The sequence below is a fragment of the Micromys minutus genome (assembly GCF_963924665.1).
Source record: "Micromys minutus genome assembly, chromosome: 26".
Taxonomy (NCBI): domain Eukaryota; kingdom Metazoa; phylum Chordata; class Mammalia; order Rodentia; family Muridae; genus Micromys; species Micromys minutus.
In genome coordinates, this window is record NC_137961.1 from 5,784,491 (window position 1) to 5,799,700 (window position 15,210).

The 15,210-nt window shown below is 42.8% G+C and overlaps 1 protein-coding gene across 1 annotated transcript in view; it reads right to left on the reverse strand.

Moving 5' to 3' along the window:
- LOC308437657 (serine/threonine-protein kinase Sgk3) overlaps positions 1–14,989 on the reverse strand; it is a 34,631-nt gene extending 19,642 nt beyond the window's left edge. Inside the window, exons 1-5 of the mRNA XM_080938767.1 lie at positions 14,852–14,989; positions 12,704–12,787; positions 9,503–9,575; positions 8,836–8,911; positions 1,333–1,420 (exon numbers count right to left, since the gene is read on the reverse strand). Coding sequence (XP_080794893.1) covers positions 1,333–1,420; positions 8,836–8,911; positions 9,503–9,575; positions 12,704–12,787; positions 14,852–14,947 — 417 coding nt within the window. The 5' untranslated portion in view covers positions 14,948–14,989. The remainder of the gene's footprint in view (positions 1–1,332; positions 1,421–8,835; positions 8,912–9,502; positions 9,576–12,703; positions 12,788–14,851) is intronic.
- Between the last annotated feature and the right edge of the window lie 221 nt (positions 14,990–15,210).

Sequence of the window (15,210 nt, forward strand, 5' to 3'; positions counted from 1 at the left end):
TAATGAGCATGCTCAGTAGATACTCTGCAGAGTGGAGCCCTGAGGAGCCTGGAACTGGTCAGGGAGCCCTAGAACCCATGGTCTCCACCCCAGGCGCTGCAGCTACAATGTCATACTCAGCTTTTCTCTGGGTACCGGGAAGGCATCCAAACTCAGGTTCACCCAACTGGCAGACTCACTTCTCTCTCAGCCCCGACAGAATCATCTCCAAAGTAAACACAACAGGATTTCCTCTCAGCCCCAGCACTTTTCAAAGTTATAGGCACAGTAAATTAAAGCTCAGGATCAATTCAGCAGTGAGCCCTTACCAACCTGTTCCAGCAGAGCAACTTAACCCCAAAAGCTTCAGCTCACTCGAAAACTCAACTGAAAATCCCCGCAGTTGAAGCTTATGGACCTGCTGTAGGCAGCAGGTGCCTTCTCTTGGGGTACGAGGGATTAAACCAGGGCCTCTGGGCTTCAAACCCTCCCATGGTAGACACTTTTACAAAAGCCAAGTGAAAGTGAAATTAACTCCCCATAAATTCACTCTGAAGTTCTTCATACATCCAGGACATCAAATGACTTTTGTGTACATCTAGTAGGCACACCTTTATAAGACTATAATTCCATCCCATGGACGATTATCATATTTTTGACTGACATCTACTTCAGATTCATCATCTATTTGTTCTTCCAATGATTACATGTAGTGCCCTGACCTATGTCTTTCTTTTTCTTCATGGCACCTGAAGGAGAACTTTAAATAAGCTTATTCTACTTAGTTTCAATATTAAGAACAACTCGCATTATGATTTTTAGTACAAAGTACAGTTTCCACGTATCTTGTAAGACAGTGACCGGGGCTGAGGGATGGGTCAGTAGTTAAAGCACTTGCCATACAAGCAAGAGGACCAGAGTTCGGATCCCTAGACCCCACAGAAATGCCAGGTAGGCATGGCAGCTTGCCTATAAATCCAACCTCAAGGGTGGAGACAGGATTCCCCAGAGCCAGCTGCCTGGCAAGATCAGCCATGCCGGTGGGCTACGAGTTTGACTGCCAGGTCCTGCTTCGTTGAGTAAAATGTCCAGCAGACTCCCAAAATCAACCTTGGACTTCCACATACATAAGTACCTCCACTCATATGAACCAAACAACACACAACACACATGAAAAGAAAAAAAGAGTAATAGTGTATAAGTGGTTTAACTGTTTATAGGTGCTCTACAGTGCAAAAAGCCTAGCGCAGACAGACCCCTTGGTTCTGCTCCAAAGGAAGACTGCATAGCTGAGGTTGCTGGGCACATCTCTGAGGCTGCTACTGTCAAGCACAGCGCCCCCCACACCCCTACCTTCGGAGTACTTTTTTCATCCTCATCTTCAGATGGGTCTGACTGATGTCTTGGGCTGTCCATTTGAAGGAATGCTCGGACATCTGGACTGAAAACAAAGATTACTTTGTTACTGACAGCACGTGAACAGCTTGCGTCCCTTTTAAAAAAAATCGGAAACAGAAACCACATTGGCCATTTGCGGCAAGAAAACTACAAACGCATCTTTCATTATCGGAACAGGAATAAAGACGTCCCACGTCTAAAAAGAGGGACTCCGACAGAGCGCAGGCAAAGATGTAGACAAGACGGTTCACACCAGAGGAAATTCAGACAGAAACTGGAACTGAGATTCACCCCCCATCCATTAACCGGACCTCCCATCCATTAACCCGAAAAAGTCCGATAAGATTGATAAGATACCCGGAACAGGAAGAGCCATGGGTGCTTATGGTGGGATGTAGAAGGAGCCTCTACCGAGAAGCAGGCTGGTTTGGATTAACCCTGAATACATTTTTTCCAGGTGCAGACGCTCACAGTCTAAATGGGTTGGGGGGGGGGCTGCCTATGGAGAACACCAGCTGTCAGCCATCGATGACCAGAACCTGTAACATCTTAGTGTGAAGCGCTGCCTGCCACGCTGTGTGACCAGATAGTTGGCCTCTCCTCTGTGCATTCACGAAATACGCACAGATGCAAGGCAGGCCTACTCTTGAATACAGGGATGTATATGTATCCTAACAATGTAGACAGAGCACATCTGCACGTGGGTACAAAGACACAAGCTGATGAGGGGACTAAAATTAAAGTGGACCATTCATGGACTGATGGAAATCCCAGCTAAAGGCCAAACTGCTATCCTGATGCACACATACAAATCACGAGTGGTCTTAGCAACCCAACACAAACAAAACTTGCAGAAAACTAGAAAGGTAAAAAAAAAAAAATTCTTTTAAAAAGGAAGCAATTTACAAATGTTAGACATCATTACTTATGAATCCACTCTTAGGCTGACATGCATAAATAAGGATATGTATGCCTCAAATTTCATACAGAGTATTTATAGGAGCATTACTTGTAGTAGCACAAAAGGAGAAATGCCTCAAATGTCCAACTAATACATGGACAAACACAATGTGGCAATCCATGTAATAAAGTACTTATGCCTGTTAGGACAGGGATGAACCTCAAAACACTGCACTGGAGGAAAAGAAGAACACAGATTGTTTGACTTCAAAAAAAAAAAATGTGTACAGCAGACGGATCCTTACACAAAAGGCAGAGTAATGGCTGCCAAGCAGTTCCTCGCTGAGACTACGGAAATGTTAGACTGACTTTGAAGCGACAGTAGACATGATGATAGCCACTCAGCGTCATGAACATTCCGGAAACCACCGACTGCACACTGGAACATCTACGCAAATGTGAACGTGGAAAAAGGGAACTTCGACCTCAGGACAGTTTATATGTTGGCTTTATTCTCTGCAAAATTTTGGCCATGCTACAATTACATGTTTATCTTATGCGGCTGGCCTACTTCGCACTCTCTCCTGAACACTTCTTTGCACTGTTAGAGGCTCTGACCTTTGGACAGCACAGATGTGCTTCTTGTCACACAGAGGCACCAAGAGTTACTCAATGGCTTCTAACATTTTACTACACAACTTCCATGCTCTGCAGACGGTGTTGCAAAGGCAGGCCTTGGGTTCAGCACTGTCCTAGTTAGGGTTCCACCCACAGAGTGACACACTTCCTCCAACAAGGCTACACCTTCTAATAGTGCCACTCCCTGGACCGAGCATATGCAAACCACCACATTCCTAAACACAGCATAATAAAAAGTACATTTAGTCCAACTTCCAAAGTCCCCACAGTCTGTAGCAGTTAAAAGTCCAAAGTTCAAAGTCCCTCCTGAGATCCATCTAATCACTTAACTCTAATCTTTGAATTAAGTAAGGCAACCAGCTGGGCAAACTCCAAACTCTGCCATCTCCATGTCTGATGTCAGAGCGGTCTTCAGATCTTCAACTCCTTTTTCATCTTTGTTGACTGAAAAAAACGTCTTCCTCCTGGGTGGTTCTACTCCCCATTAGCAGCTTTCCTCAGTAGGTAGCCTATGGCTCTGGCATCTTAAACATCTTGGGGCTAAGGCAGCTTCAATGTTACAGCTTCTCGTTTCAATGTCTGGGACCCATACATGATCTTTTGGGCTCCTCCAAGGGTTGGTTTCACTTCTCCAGCTCTGCCCTCTGTAGCACTTCAAGCTCAGGTTGATCCACTACACCTTTGCTGTTGTTCTTGGTGATCATCCATGGTACTGGAATCTCTAATATACTGGGGTCTTCCATTGCAACTAGGCTTTACCAATAGGCTCCCTTCAGGGTGCCAAGCTTCAAATCCTTTGCATGACCCCTTCAATCCTGGATTGTCAACTACAACTGAGGCTGAACTTTCACCAATGGCCTTTCATGGCCTCTCACAGTCCCAAGCCTCAGCTGTTCTTTATGACACCTTCATGCCTTCAAAACCAGTACCACCTGGGTGATTCTTACACATTACCAAGTACAGCTGCAGCATGAGGTACAACCTTGGCTATCTTTGGAGCTCTAGCTAACCAGCATCAATTGTCCCAGTGGTCTCCTCCTCTTAAATATAAGGCCAGAGCCACACAGCCGAAGCTGCCAAGTTCTGCTGCTTGCAGGAGCTGGAACATGCCTCTCCCCCCCCCCCACTTGTTCTATTACATCATCACTAGATTCCTCTTTTTTAGCTCCTTTACTACCTAAGCTTGGCTGTCCTGGATTTTTCTCTGTAGATTGACCTTGAATTTAGAGATCTGTATGTCAGTCCCTTGGGATTAAAGGTGTGTTCCACCACACCTGGATTTAAGCTTTTCAGTACGTGGAACTAGCTCTGTTCTAGGCTAACCTTGAATTTAGAGTTCTGCTGTATTTGACTCCTAGGATTAAAGGTTTGTGCTAAATTGCCTGGAGCTAATTTAGCTGGGTGGGGTCTTGCCCCAAGGTCCTTATTTCCTTAATCCAATTTGAAATTCTTGAACACAGGATTTAGTTCCATTTCACTTCCTGGTGTCCCTTTAATACTCAAACCATATATTTTGTATCTTTCTTTTCTCAACTTGCTTTTTTTTATTAAAATGCTCTTCATAAAGATGAGTTTTAGTAACCACACAACAGAATTTACACCAGGCTATTTTGAGACTTCCTTTTTCAAATTAATCTAAATCTCTTCATCTTAAACTCAGGCAGACTCTTTAGATAAGGGCAAAAAGCAGTCATGTTCTTCACCAAAATACTACAAAAACAGTCTCTAGGCCACATTCTGAAATTCTACACCGAAACTGCTTGATCCAAGTCAGCACATTTCAAATCACTCTCAGCAACAAAGTCTTCCATGGTCTTACTAGGATAGCCCATTAAGCCCTATTTAAAGCCTTCCACGGCTTTCCAAATCCAAAACTCCCAAATCCACACCCTTCCAAACAAAAGCATGGTCAGGCCTATCACAGCAATACTCCTGGTACCAACTTCTGTCTTAGTTACGGTTTTATTGCTGTGAACAGACACCATGACCAATGCAAGTTTTATAAAGGACAACACTTAATTGGGGCAGGCTCACAGGTTCAGAGGTTCAGTCCAGTATCAAGGCAGGAACATGGCAGCATCTAGGCAGGCATGGTGCAGGAGGAGCTGAGAGTTCTACATCTGCATCCAAAATAAGCCAGGAACAGACTAAACATCCTCAGGCAGCTAGGAGGAGTGTCTCAAAGTCCACCCACAGAGTGACATACTTCCTCCAACAAGGCCACACCTTCTAATAGTGCCACCCCCTGGGCCAAGCATATGTAAACCATCACAAGTACCATGGCTGCTTTATGACTTGTAACATAGACTTAAATATTTTTAAGTTTTATGATTTGTGCATATGGAGGGAGTACGTGCTTAGGGTGCATGTATGAAAGCCAGAGGCCTTCTACCTTTATGTGAATTCTGGGCATAGAATTCAGGTGGCTTGGCTTGCATGACACCCACAGAGTCCTCTAACAAGCCCCTAATTTTTTAAAAACCCAAACCATTCAGTTTAGGGCCAGGCATTATGTTTGATCCCAGCACACAGGAAACAGAGGCAAGTAGATCTATGAGCTAGAGACCAGTCTTGTCTACAGAGTGTGTTTCAGGACAGCCAGAGATACACTAAGAAACCCTGTCTCAAAACCCAAACAGAATAAAAAACTATTAACTTTGGATAATAAACCAGGTCAGCTACACTCTGATTAACTATTTCCAGAAATGTTACACCAATTTTTACTCTGCTTGTTTTTATCAGCGTCTGGAGAGTCTTCCAGCTGTGGCTAGTGTTAAAAGCTAACAAGGGACACAGTTCATTGTTACCATGTGCTAACTTTACCAACATTATTGTTAGCTAAAGTCACAGGTTATCACAGTGCTCACCAGAAGAGCTAAAACTGAGACTAACAATGGTGGCCAGACAAGCAATGTCATTTTCTGTACTTCCCATAGAAGCAAACACTGCTACAACCATCTTGGAAAGCCACATGGCACTATGCCTTGGAGTTAAGCAAGCATCTCACAACCCAGATACTCCAAGAATGTTCATATGTGTGCTCCTTAAGACACAGTAAGGCCAATAATATTTTTAACAGCCAGAAAAAAAAAATCCTTTTGTCTCCTGAAACTCCAAAGCATAGTTCCAGTATTACTCTAAACACAGCTAGACAGCTTCAGGACGAAGTTACCCTGCTAACAAAGCACACGCTGGTGCAGGCTGGGTCTCTGGAAATCAGCTTTAACCGGTGGTGCATGTAACATCAAAGTTGTTTTTAACTCAGACGAAGAAATTTTACGTGAAGTCCGTAAATGTAGCTCCCCAAGACACATCAGCAGTTTGGTGTTCAAATGAAAAGCAGGAAGGTTGAATTCTGCTAACGCAAACATATCTGTTAACAGAATAGGACGAGTTTTGGAATATTTTGCAGCAGTAAAAATCACCGAGGTAGACAGAGAATGTGTATGCTGTGACTTTTATCTATATGAAGTCTAAAGTTAGGCCACACTAATCTACGCTTTTAGAATGAGAATTGTGGTTATCTTGGGGAAGCAAGAAGGAATGGGGATTTAAACAAGGTACGTGAGTGGCTTCCGCCATGCTGGGAACAGCCTCAGTGACGGGGAGGTGGTACGCCTGACTGGGCACTTTATACTGAAGTTGGAGGAAGGTACTCTGGCTTCTATATTCATCTCCTGCTTTTGTTCTTCTTCTTGTTGCATTATGGTAAGGCCTCATGTAGCCCAGGCTCTCCTAACAAATTATGTAGCCATAGGTTGGTTTTGAACTGCTGACCTTCCTACCTCCACTTGTTTTTCTGTCTTATTTTTATGTGTACTGGCGTTTTCTCTGCATGAATGTCTAGGCACCAGGAGCATGCAGTGCCTACAGAGGCCAGAAGAGAGGCCAGATCCCCTACGACTGGAACTAGATGGTTGTGAGCCACTACGTAGAGACGCTGGGAAGAAAATCTGGGTCTTCGACAAGAGCAGGCAGTGCTGGACCACGTCTCCGAGCCCCTGCCTCCATTTCCTCAGCTCGGAGACTACAGGCGTGCACCACCACGTCCAGCTCCTTTCCCACCTCCTAAACGCACAGGGAAGGCTCGGTGCTTATCATAGTCAGCGTTTTTACTTGTTCTTTTTAAAATGTAGTTTTCCTTTATATTGCTGCAGTATTTCGCCTCTGTGCTTGTGCTCCTGGTGCCCGTGGAAGCCTGAGGTGTCAGATCCTGGGAACTGGGACTACAGATGGTTCTGAGCTATATATAAGTACTAGGAATCGAACCCAGATCCTCTGGAGGGGTAGCCTGTGCTTAACCCCTGAGCCATTTATGCTGCCCCTTTCCCTTTCTTCCAGTGCCAATCCCACTGTGAGTTCCTTCAGGGAGTACATCTATCTACCAATCATCCTTTATCAAGGCAAAGTTTCGTGTATTTTCGGTTTTCAGTTTACTTAGTATCTTAGGGTTTTAGTCAAAAGTACCACTGTTTAGCTTTGAGATCCATTATTTACAAATACCCCCTTTACAAATACACACACACACACATATATACACACACACATTTTTTTCAAATACCCTCTTCATCCATAGGTCAGAGAAACAAACTGTATTCCAGTTAAAATTTTTTTTGTTTAAATCATATTTTCATGAAGTTATTTTTTAAAATAGCTGTTCCTGTTAAAACAAATCTATCTGGGGTCAAGAAGCTGTGACAGGGTCTAATATAGCCCAGGCTGGCCCTAAATGTCGTATCCTCCTGCCCCTCCAGGAATGGAATTGTAAAATGCTCCACCAAATGTAAGCAAAATGGTTATTAAAGCCATTCCAAAGCATGTTTCCCCCACAGCGGCAATAAGCATGCAGTGTGTATTCATGCCACACACGTGATGTGGCTTCTAGGTCTTATGCGCACCACTTTAAGACAATTTAGTATCAAAATGAAAACTAGGTTCTGTTAACAAAAAAAAAAAAAGAGATCTACAAAATACCAAGTGTCTTGTTTTATTAAAAAGAAAATGTCAGCTTGAAACCTCTTGGCCATTTGTTCATAGAGCAGAAGACACTCTAAAGTGCACACGTGTGTAAAAATATCTGTTGTCGTAAGTGACCAGAGTACACAGACTAAGTGCTGGGGTTACTCAGCCACAAATGGGACATGATATTATCATCCGGACTCCTGCAAGGCTCAGAGACCATCTCAGAAGAGGGAGGAGAAAGGGTTAAGAGCTAAGGCTGGGGAGGATCAGAGCGAAAGGACCTCTTCTTCCGGAACATATGGAAAACACATAGTCTAATCCTATTGGGAGTCACAGATACTGAGGCACCTTCCAAGTGATGGATACATACAATACCAAGAAGTTAGCAAGATGTTTTAACTATAATGTGAACTGATTTGAATAGTAATCCATAAAATGTCTATGTCTTGGTTGGTATTTCTGTCAACTTGACACAAGCCAGAGTCATCTATAAACACAGATTCTTAACTTAAAAAAGAAAAAAAAAAGCCTCCATAATGTTTGCTGTAGGCGAGTCTGTAGCATGTTTTTATGATTAATGATTAATGTGGCAGGGCCCAGCTCACTGGAGTGGTGCCACCATCCCTGGGGAGGTGCTGTGGGACACACAAGAAAGCAGGCACTTTCCTCAGTGACAAGTATGATGCGAGAGCTGTTGGGTGAAACAAACCCTGTCACTTTCGAGTGGATGTTGGTCATGGTGTTCTGAAACAACAACAACAGACACCTAGCTAAGGCATCATACAAGTGCAAAGGGAAGGACATCTGAGCTGAAGGGAAAGTGACACAGAACACTAGGAGCACACGTTCTAGGAAGATTTCACACCCGGTCATGTCTCATAAAGCTCGTCCTGGGGTTCAAGCAACACTCTTGGGTCTGGTTTCACTGGCCCTTTAGAACAAACGGAAAGTACTTACTGGTTGTAAAGCTCTGGATATCGGACTAAGTTCTGGATGAACTCATTCAATCCTGCTCTCCGCTGTTTAATAAAGTCTGTAAGAGAGATGGGGTACACCCGTAGTCACATTCCTGCCATCATATGCAAGTAGTACGACACATTCATGGGGGAATGGACAAGCACGGGGCGGCAAATGGAGCTTCAGAAGCTATTTCTCAGTTGGGATTCGGTACTGAAGGAGGGAGAGCTTGGTAGCAGCTCCAGAAGAAAACTAGTTCCACTCTTAGGCAAGAGAGAGTCAATGCCCACGGTCCTCACGTTTTGAGGAGTTAAGTATTTTGACACTAAGCACTGCCTCTTATCGAAGAACCATTTGCTGTCTGTCTCTCCTTGGTGTACAGCCTATGCACCTCAACGGTGAAGTAGCTTGTATATCACAGACCTCATGAACAAAATAAGTGCATGCCCGAGGCTGAGGCAGGAGGATTACAATTTTGAGGCTATCCTAGGCTACATAGCAAGATTATATATATATATATATATATATATATATATATATATATATATATATATATATATTTTTTTTTTTTTTTTTTTTTTTTTTTTTTTTTCTTCAGTGACTATACAACCTACTTCTTCAAACTTCAACCAGAACTCAACAGTTAGACTATAAAGCTTTTGCTTACCTGGATCAAAATTATCACCAAATATTCTCTTGGCAGGAATCTTCAGAGCCATGGCAGGAAACTGTTTCTTCAACTGAATTTTAAAAACAGCATTCTGTGAGCTAATTTCTAAATCTATGTGCACCTGCACAACACAATGCGATCTTAAGACAGGTTGACCATGGGCTGGGGAGATGGCTCAGTGGTTAAGAGCAGTGACTACTCTTCCAGAGGTCCTGAGTTCAACTCCCAGCAACCACATGGTGGCTCACAACCATCTGTAATGGGATCTGATGCTCTCTTCTGGTGTGTCTGAAGAGAGCAACAGTGTACCCAAATACATAAAATAAATAAACAAATCTTAAAAAATAAAAAAAATGCCTGTTCAAAAAAAAAAAAAAAAGACAGGTTGACCGTAATCGGCACAACACACAATACTAATACAGATCAATAAGTTGCCACAGACCGACTACTAATCACCCTACTTTGTCCCAGCAAACTGTTTGGTTTGTTACTTGGAACATCTCTGTGCCTCAGGGCTTTCGTATGTTTGTTTGGTCTGAGAAAATGAGGCTAGGCCAACCGGGCATCTTTCTGATCTTTTGTGCAGTTGGACCGGAACCTATTTGGTAAGCACTCAGACTAAGGATGGTACCTAGGTTCTGCAGTAAGTACCGCTCACCCATTACCCCAAGACAAGTGCTCTTTGTGACCCACAGCAGCAGATGGTAACGGTTCTCAGGGAGCATGAACTAATCTTGCCCCCAATTCCCTCAACTCCAGCTTTCTCTTAATTAGTATCTAATCCATTTGTTTATTAGATCTGTTTGCGGAAAAACGGACTTTTACCGAAGAACCATTTGCTGCTCAAGCACATATTGTGGAAAGATGTTAAACAAGGAACAGTCAGGTTGTATTTCTGGCTGTCGGTAGAGAATCCACACAACAGGGACCACATACCTGACTGGGAACAGAAAAAACAAACAACAAAACAATCTCCGCACTGCTACGGGCAAGCAGTCATCAATTTGCAGACTTAAAGAGGGAGAAGCAAACGTTACCCCACGGCAAGCACACAGAGGCGTAACTGCTGTCACATGAACAAGGCCTGGCTGTCCGTATCTTTAGATGCAAGATAACAATCGTTATCATTTACATAAAGCTGCATTAAAAATATTTACAGATAAAATGGCGAGTCAGGATTTGTGCCAAAATTCATATGTAACACGAAACAAATAGCACTGTGGCAGTGATCAAAGACTGTGATGGTCATTTCATTATTTTCTCGTTTTTTTTCTTCCCAGCGTTTTTCTCTATATTGCTTCGGCTGTCCTGGAATTTGTTCTGTAGACCACACTGGTCTTGAACTCAAGAGATCCACCCGCCTCAGCCTCCTGAGTGCTGGGATTAAAGGCGTGTCTTGACGTCAGCGGTGTTTTATTGTTTTCTTGTTTGTACTAATATACTTACTGCCAACTGCTAGATGGTTCGCACTAATAAAAGTTAAAAATGCCAACCACGTGCTTTAAAAACAGTTAAGTTGACAAAAAAAATTAGTCACAAACTGAAATTTTTACATGAGACATTTATAAGACAAAAATCAGCAAATTAAAAAAGATGAAAAAAAAGTGAGAGAGAAGGCTCTAAGAGGGGAGAGATGGCTCCCGGGGCTGTGGGACGGGCAGTAGCCAACTCTTACCAGTTCCCAAAAGAAATTATTTTTTTAATACCTACTAGAAGGTTAGAGGTTAGCCCCTTGGGGACTGGTTACCGTTTTCCTCTAGCACGCTACTTTCACTGACAGCCACTACCTTAATATCCATTGTTAAGCAATGCATAGGAAATTCAATTCCATAAGCTTTAATGAGCCATAAAGAACAGAGGAAAACAGTAAACATTACATCCCACCCCCACCCCTAGCAGTAACACTAAAGGCAAAAGCTCACATTTAATCTACTCCAAGTTCCCCAATCCAGATTTTCTGGAATATTTAACAATCTGCATCGGGACTAGTAAATGTCATTCAAAGCTAGAGCCCTGTTATCTGTAAGTTCACTTTTACGAAGTGTATCATTTGGGGGCTGTTTAGGGCAGATGCAGAGAAATGGGAAATAAGGTGAGCCAGAAAGTCTAACTTTTTTATGACCTAAAAACCATGAGATCTTACGACTCACTCCACTTGGGAAACAGTCTGTCTCTCAGCCGAGATAACCGCTCCTCAGTAGGTTTGAAAACTCTTATGGATGATACCTTGCAGATTTATGTATGATTTTAACACTGTATTGGTGTGGATATGTGTCTGTATATGTACTGTGTGTGCTGTGCCCCTGAAGGCAAGAGAAGATACTGAAAAGCGCTGACATGAAACTTCCAGGTGATTGTGAGCCGCCCCGTGAGGACCATCTTACGAGAACAGCAAGGGCTATCTTTCCAGCCCCAAGATGAACGGATTTTTAAAACCGGGAGACAGGGTTAAGAAATGAACATTACCTCTTTAAATATAAAACAATTTCCTAGAGATGCAGTTATCTCCTCACTAAAGGCATGAAGGGGGGGAGGGGGCACAACTGGTTTTTTGTTTGTTGTTTTATTTGTTCATTTCCCATGACCAAAACAAAACCTGGACCTCGGAGCTGCTCTAATCCAGACCCCTGAAGTGCCCTGTCTGACCGATGACAATATCTTCCACCCACGTCCGCAGCTGGCAGCATCTGGCCTGGTGCCCCTCAACGATGGTCGCACCTCACTGCATACGTTAAATACTATGTGCAACTGTAGGCACTAGACTGTGAGCCACTCAATAGCTGGATTAGGGATAAAATGGCCTCAGTCTTAGACAGTCGGTTCAGCTTTGTCAGTATCTGAAACTAATCACTTCTAAGAATGATACAGAAGAGGAGTGTGCAGTTGGCACTTTTCAGATCGAGAGTTTAACCAGAACTGCCTTGATAAATACCGTTATTATTTGGCTCAAAGGATTTGTGCCTAATGTCGTCTGACACCGAAATGTCCTTGTGCCCTCGGACTTGTGTCTCCCCTCCTTGTTCACTTGGAACTGTCTGTCTTCCCACATTTCACACAAAGACTGAGTTAAGATGCTTCTGAAGAGTCAGCGCCTTTCCGCTTGACAACACGAATTGATTTACTCATTCAAATACATTTCTCAGCTCATGGTTTTTTCTCAAATGTTTTACTTTAGACAGAAACAATGCAGTCTCTTACAGAATTGTAGAGTTTGTCAAACTCTGCGTATCTCCTGAAGACAAACCACTCGCTTCTGCCCACGGAGACCAGAACTTTATAAACCTGTGGGGGGGGGGGGGATGACATAATTTAACAAATTTCAACTGCAAAGAAACCACACACAAAAACTGGTAACTGTTTAGGTGATTCTCCAAGATAAAGACAAATACCAAATGAAACCAACTTTTTGTTCTAGCAAGGTTAACTATTCTTTACTTTTAGATTAGTTAGCTTTTGCATTTTATTGTTATGTAACCAACTTCCCAGTAGCAAACCTTAAAAAAAAAAAAAAAGACACACACAACAGTACACGCTATAAGAGGGAAGTATTTTTTTTAATCCTGATTAGCTCATCACAAGTAACTCAAGATAAAGATGCCATTCTCTTACTCACCAACTAACTATGCCTTGAAGTCACAAAGTACTTTCAAAAGTGACGCCTGTCCCACAGTAAACACTCAGCTCCTGCTGCTTTTCTTCCCGACCATCTTTTACACTGTACCTTTCCAAAATAACAACTGTATCCTTTCATTTTTCTAGTGTCATTTTACAACTGTGTCTAACATCTTCCTATACAGCCTCATTTAATTATAACCAATGATCCGATAAAGTGGGCCCTGCTGTGTCGGTCAAAGAGCTCATTCACTTAATCTGAAAACCATTAACCTTCAGCTAAAGGTCTGTATCATTCTGTCCCTCTATATGTCATAGCATCAAGTCTTCACAGACACAGAGTTAATTTCCCTATTTTAGCCAAAGGGAGCCTTAGAAAACAGCTCCATACATCATAATGAAATATGAAAAAAGGGTTGAGAACCCAAGGATGATATTCATTGTAGCTAGAAAACAACAATAACCCAAGTATATGTACATGGGGTGGTTGATAAAGGGCCTGAGTTACAAATGTACTTTTTATAATGGTCACTAGATAAGAGCTGTATTAGGGGACGTGCTATAAGAGTTTTCACACTCTCTTGTTGTTAGAGAAAAGCAGATTTATCTCAGACAGCTACACGCACATGTACAAATTACCCTGTCCCACAAAAGGTGGGTTATCCAGATCTACAAGTTAATAAGGCAGAACATGGTGTCTGGGGTGTTTCTCTTAACAGTTCAGCTCTTCTCAGCTCCCACATTATCATAAATTCCAGCTGAAAGTCACTTGTCACACAAGGCTTAGCTGGTAAGGATTCAGTGGCCTACTCCTAACACATCCATGGTGGTGCTGATGTGCAATGATCACAACTAAGGTACTGTATCCGTAGAGCGCCCTACTGGAACCTGCTCACACCAACGCAAGGTCTTCTCAAGTCAGACCAGTGAGGGCAAGGCCAGGTATGAGACTGTGCGGTCATGAAGACAGAGGTGTGGACCCTAGAACTATGTAACAGGCTATGCGTTCTGCACACATCTGTAATCCAAACTCTGAGGGAAGGCAGAGATAGGAGGAGCTTTTTGGCTTTTAGTAATGAAGAGTACAGGAACCCCAGGTTCAAGGAGAGACCCTCAAAGGAATTGTCATAGAGTAACAAAGGACACCCAAGCTATCTGGTTACTTTTGTCCTCTATAGAGCCCACACGTGTGCATGTACTGTAAGAAAGCATACACATTCATATAAATAGATAAATAAATATTTTAAGGTGCTTGTTTTCCACTAATAGCCTCTGATAACATTACCAGCACATCCTCAGTTCTCCAAAGAGATAGGCAAACAGGCAAAAGTCTGCACTAAAAGGAACAATTACTGTTATGGAAGCCAAAGAAAGCTTAATTTTCTTATTTTATCTTTTTTTCTCATTATTATTATTATTATTATTATTATTATTATTATTATTATTATTATTAATTGTTATTTTGGAGGAAGGGTTTTACTGTGTAGCCCTGGCTGTGTTGGAACATGCTCTGTAGACCAGGCTGGCCTTGAACTCAGAGATCCACCTTCCCCTACAGTGCTGGGTTTAGAGATATGCACTGCCACCACCCGGCCTAAAGAAGGTTTTGTGAGGGTAACTTATTCAGAAGAAGTAAAACCTGAACCTGTGGAGAGGAGGGGGAGTAGTGGGGGTGAGGGGGTAGTGGAGACATTGGCTGTCCTGACCGTCAGAAGCTTCCTACCACACACTTACCGTGAACCTCTTCTTTTTCTCTCTGTGTTCGTCCGAGCTGGGAATGCTTACACTTGGGCAGCTCTCCTTGTAGTCCATGGTACAATCTCTCTGCATTTAATATCTTGAAGGACACAGAAATTGAGTCTGAAGTTTCAAAGTTCTCAGCAGAGGATAAATAAGATTAACTAATCCAAAATATGAAACCTCTTGAGGTAATGTTCAAACTCCATCATGGAACCTTAAACAACAACAACAAAAAAACATGATTAGCAAACCAGTTTCAGAGTATCTGATGTCTCCTCTGGCCTTTGAAGGGGATTGTGTGTGTGTGTGTGTGTGTGTGTGTGTGTGTGTGTGTGTGTGTGTGTGTGTGGACT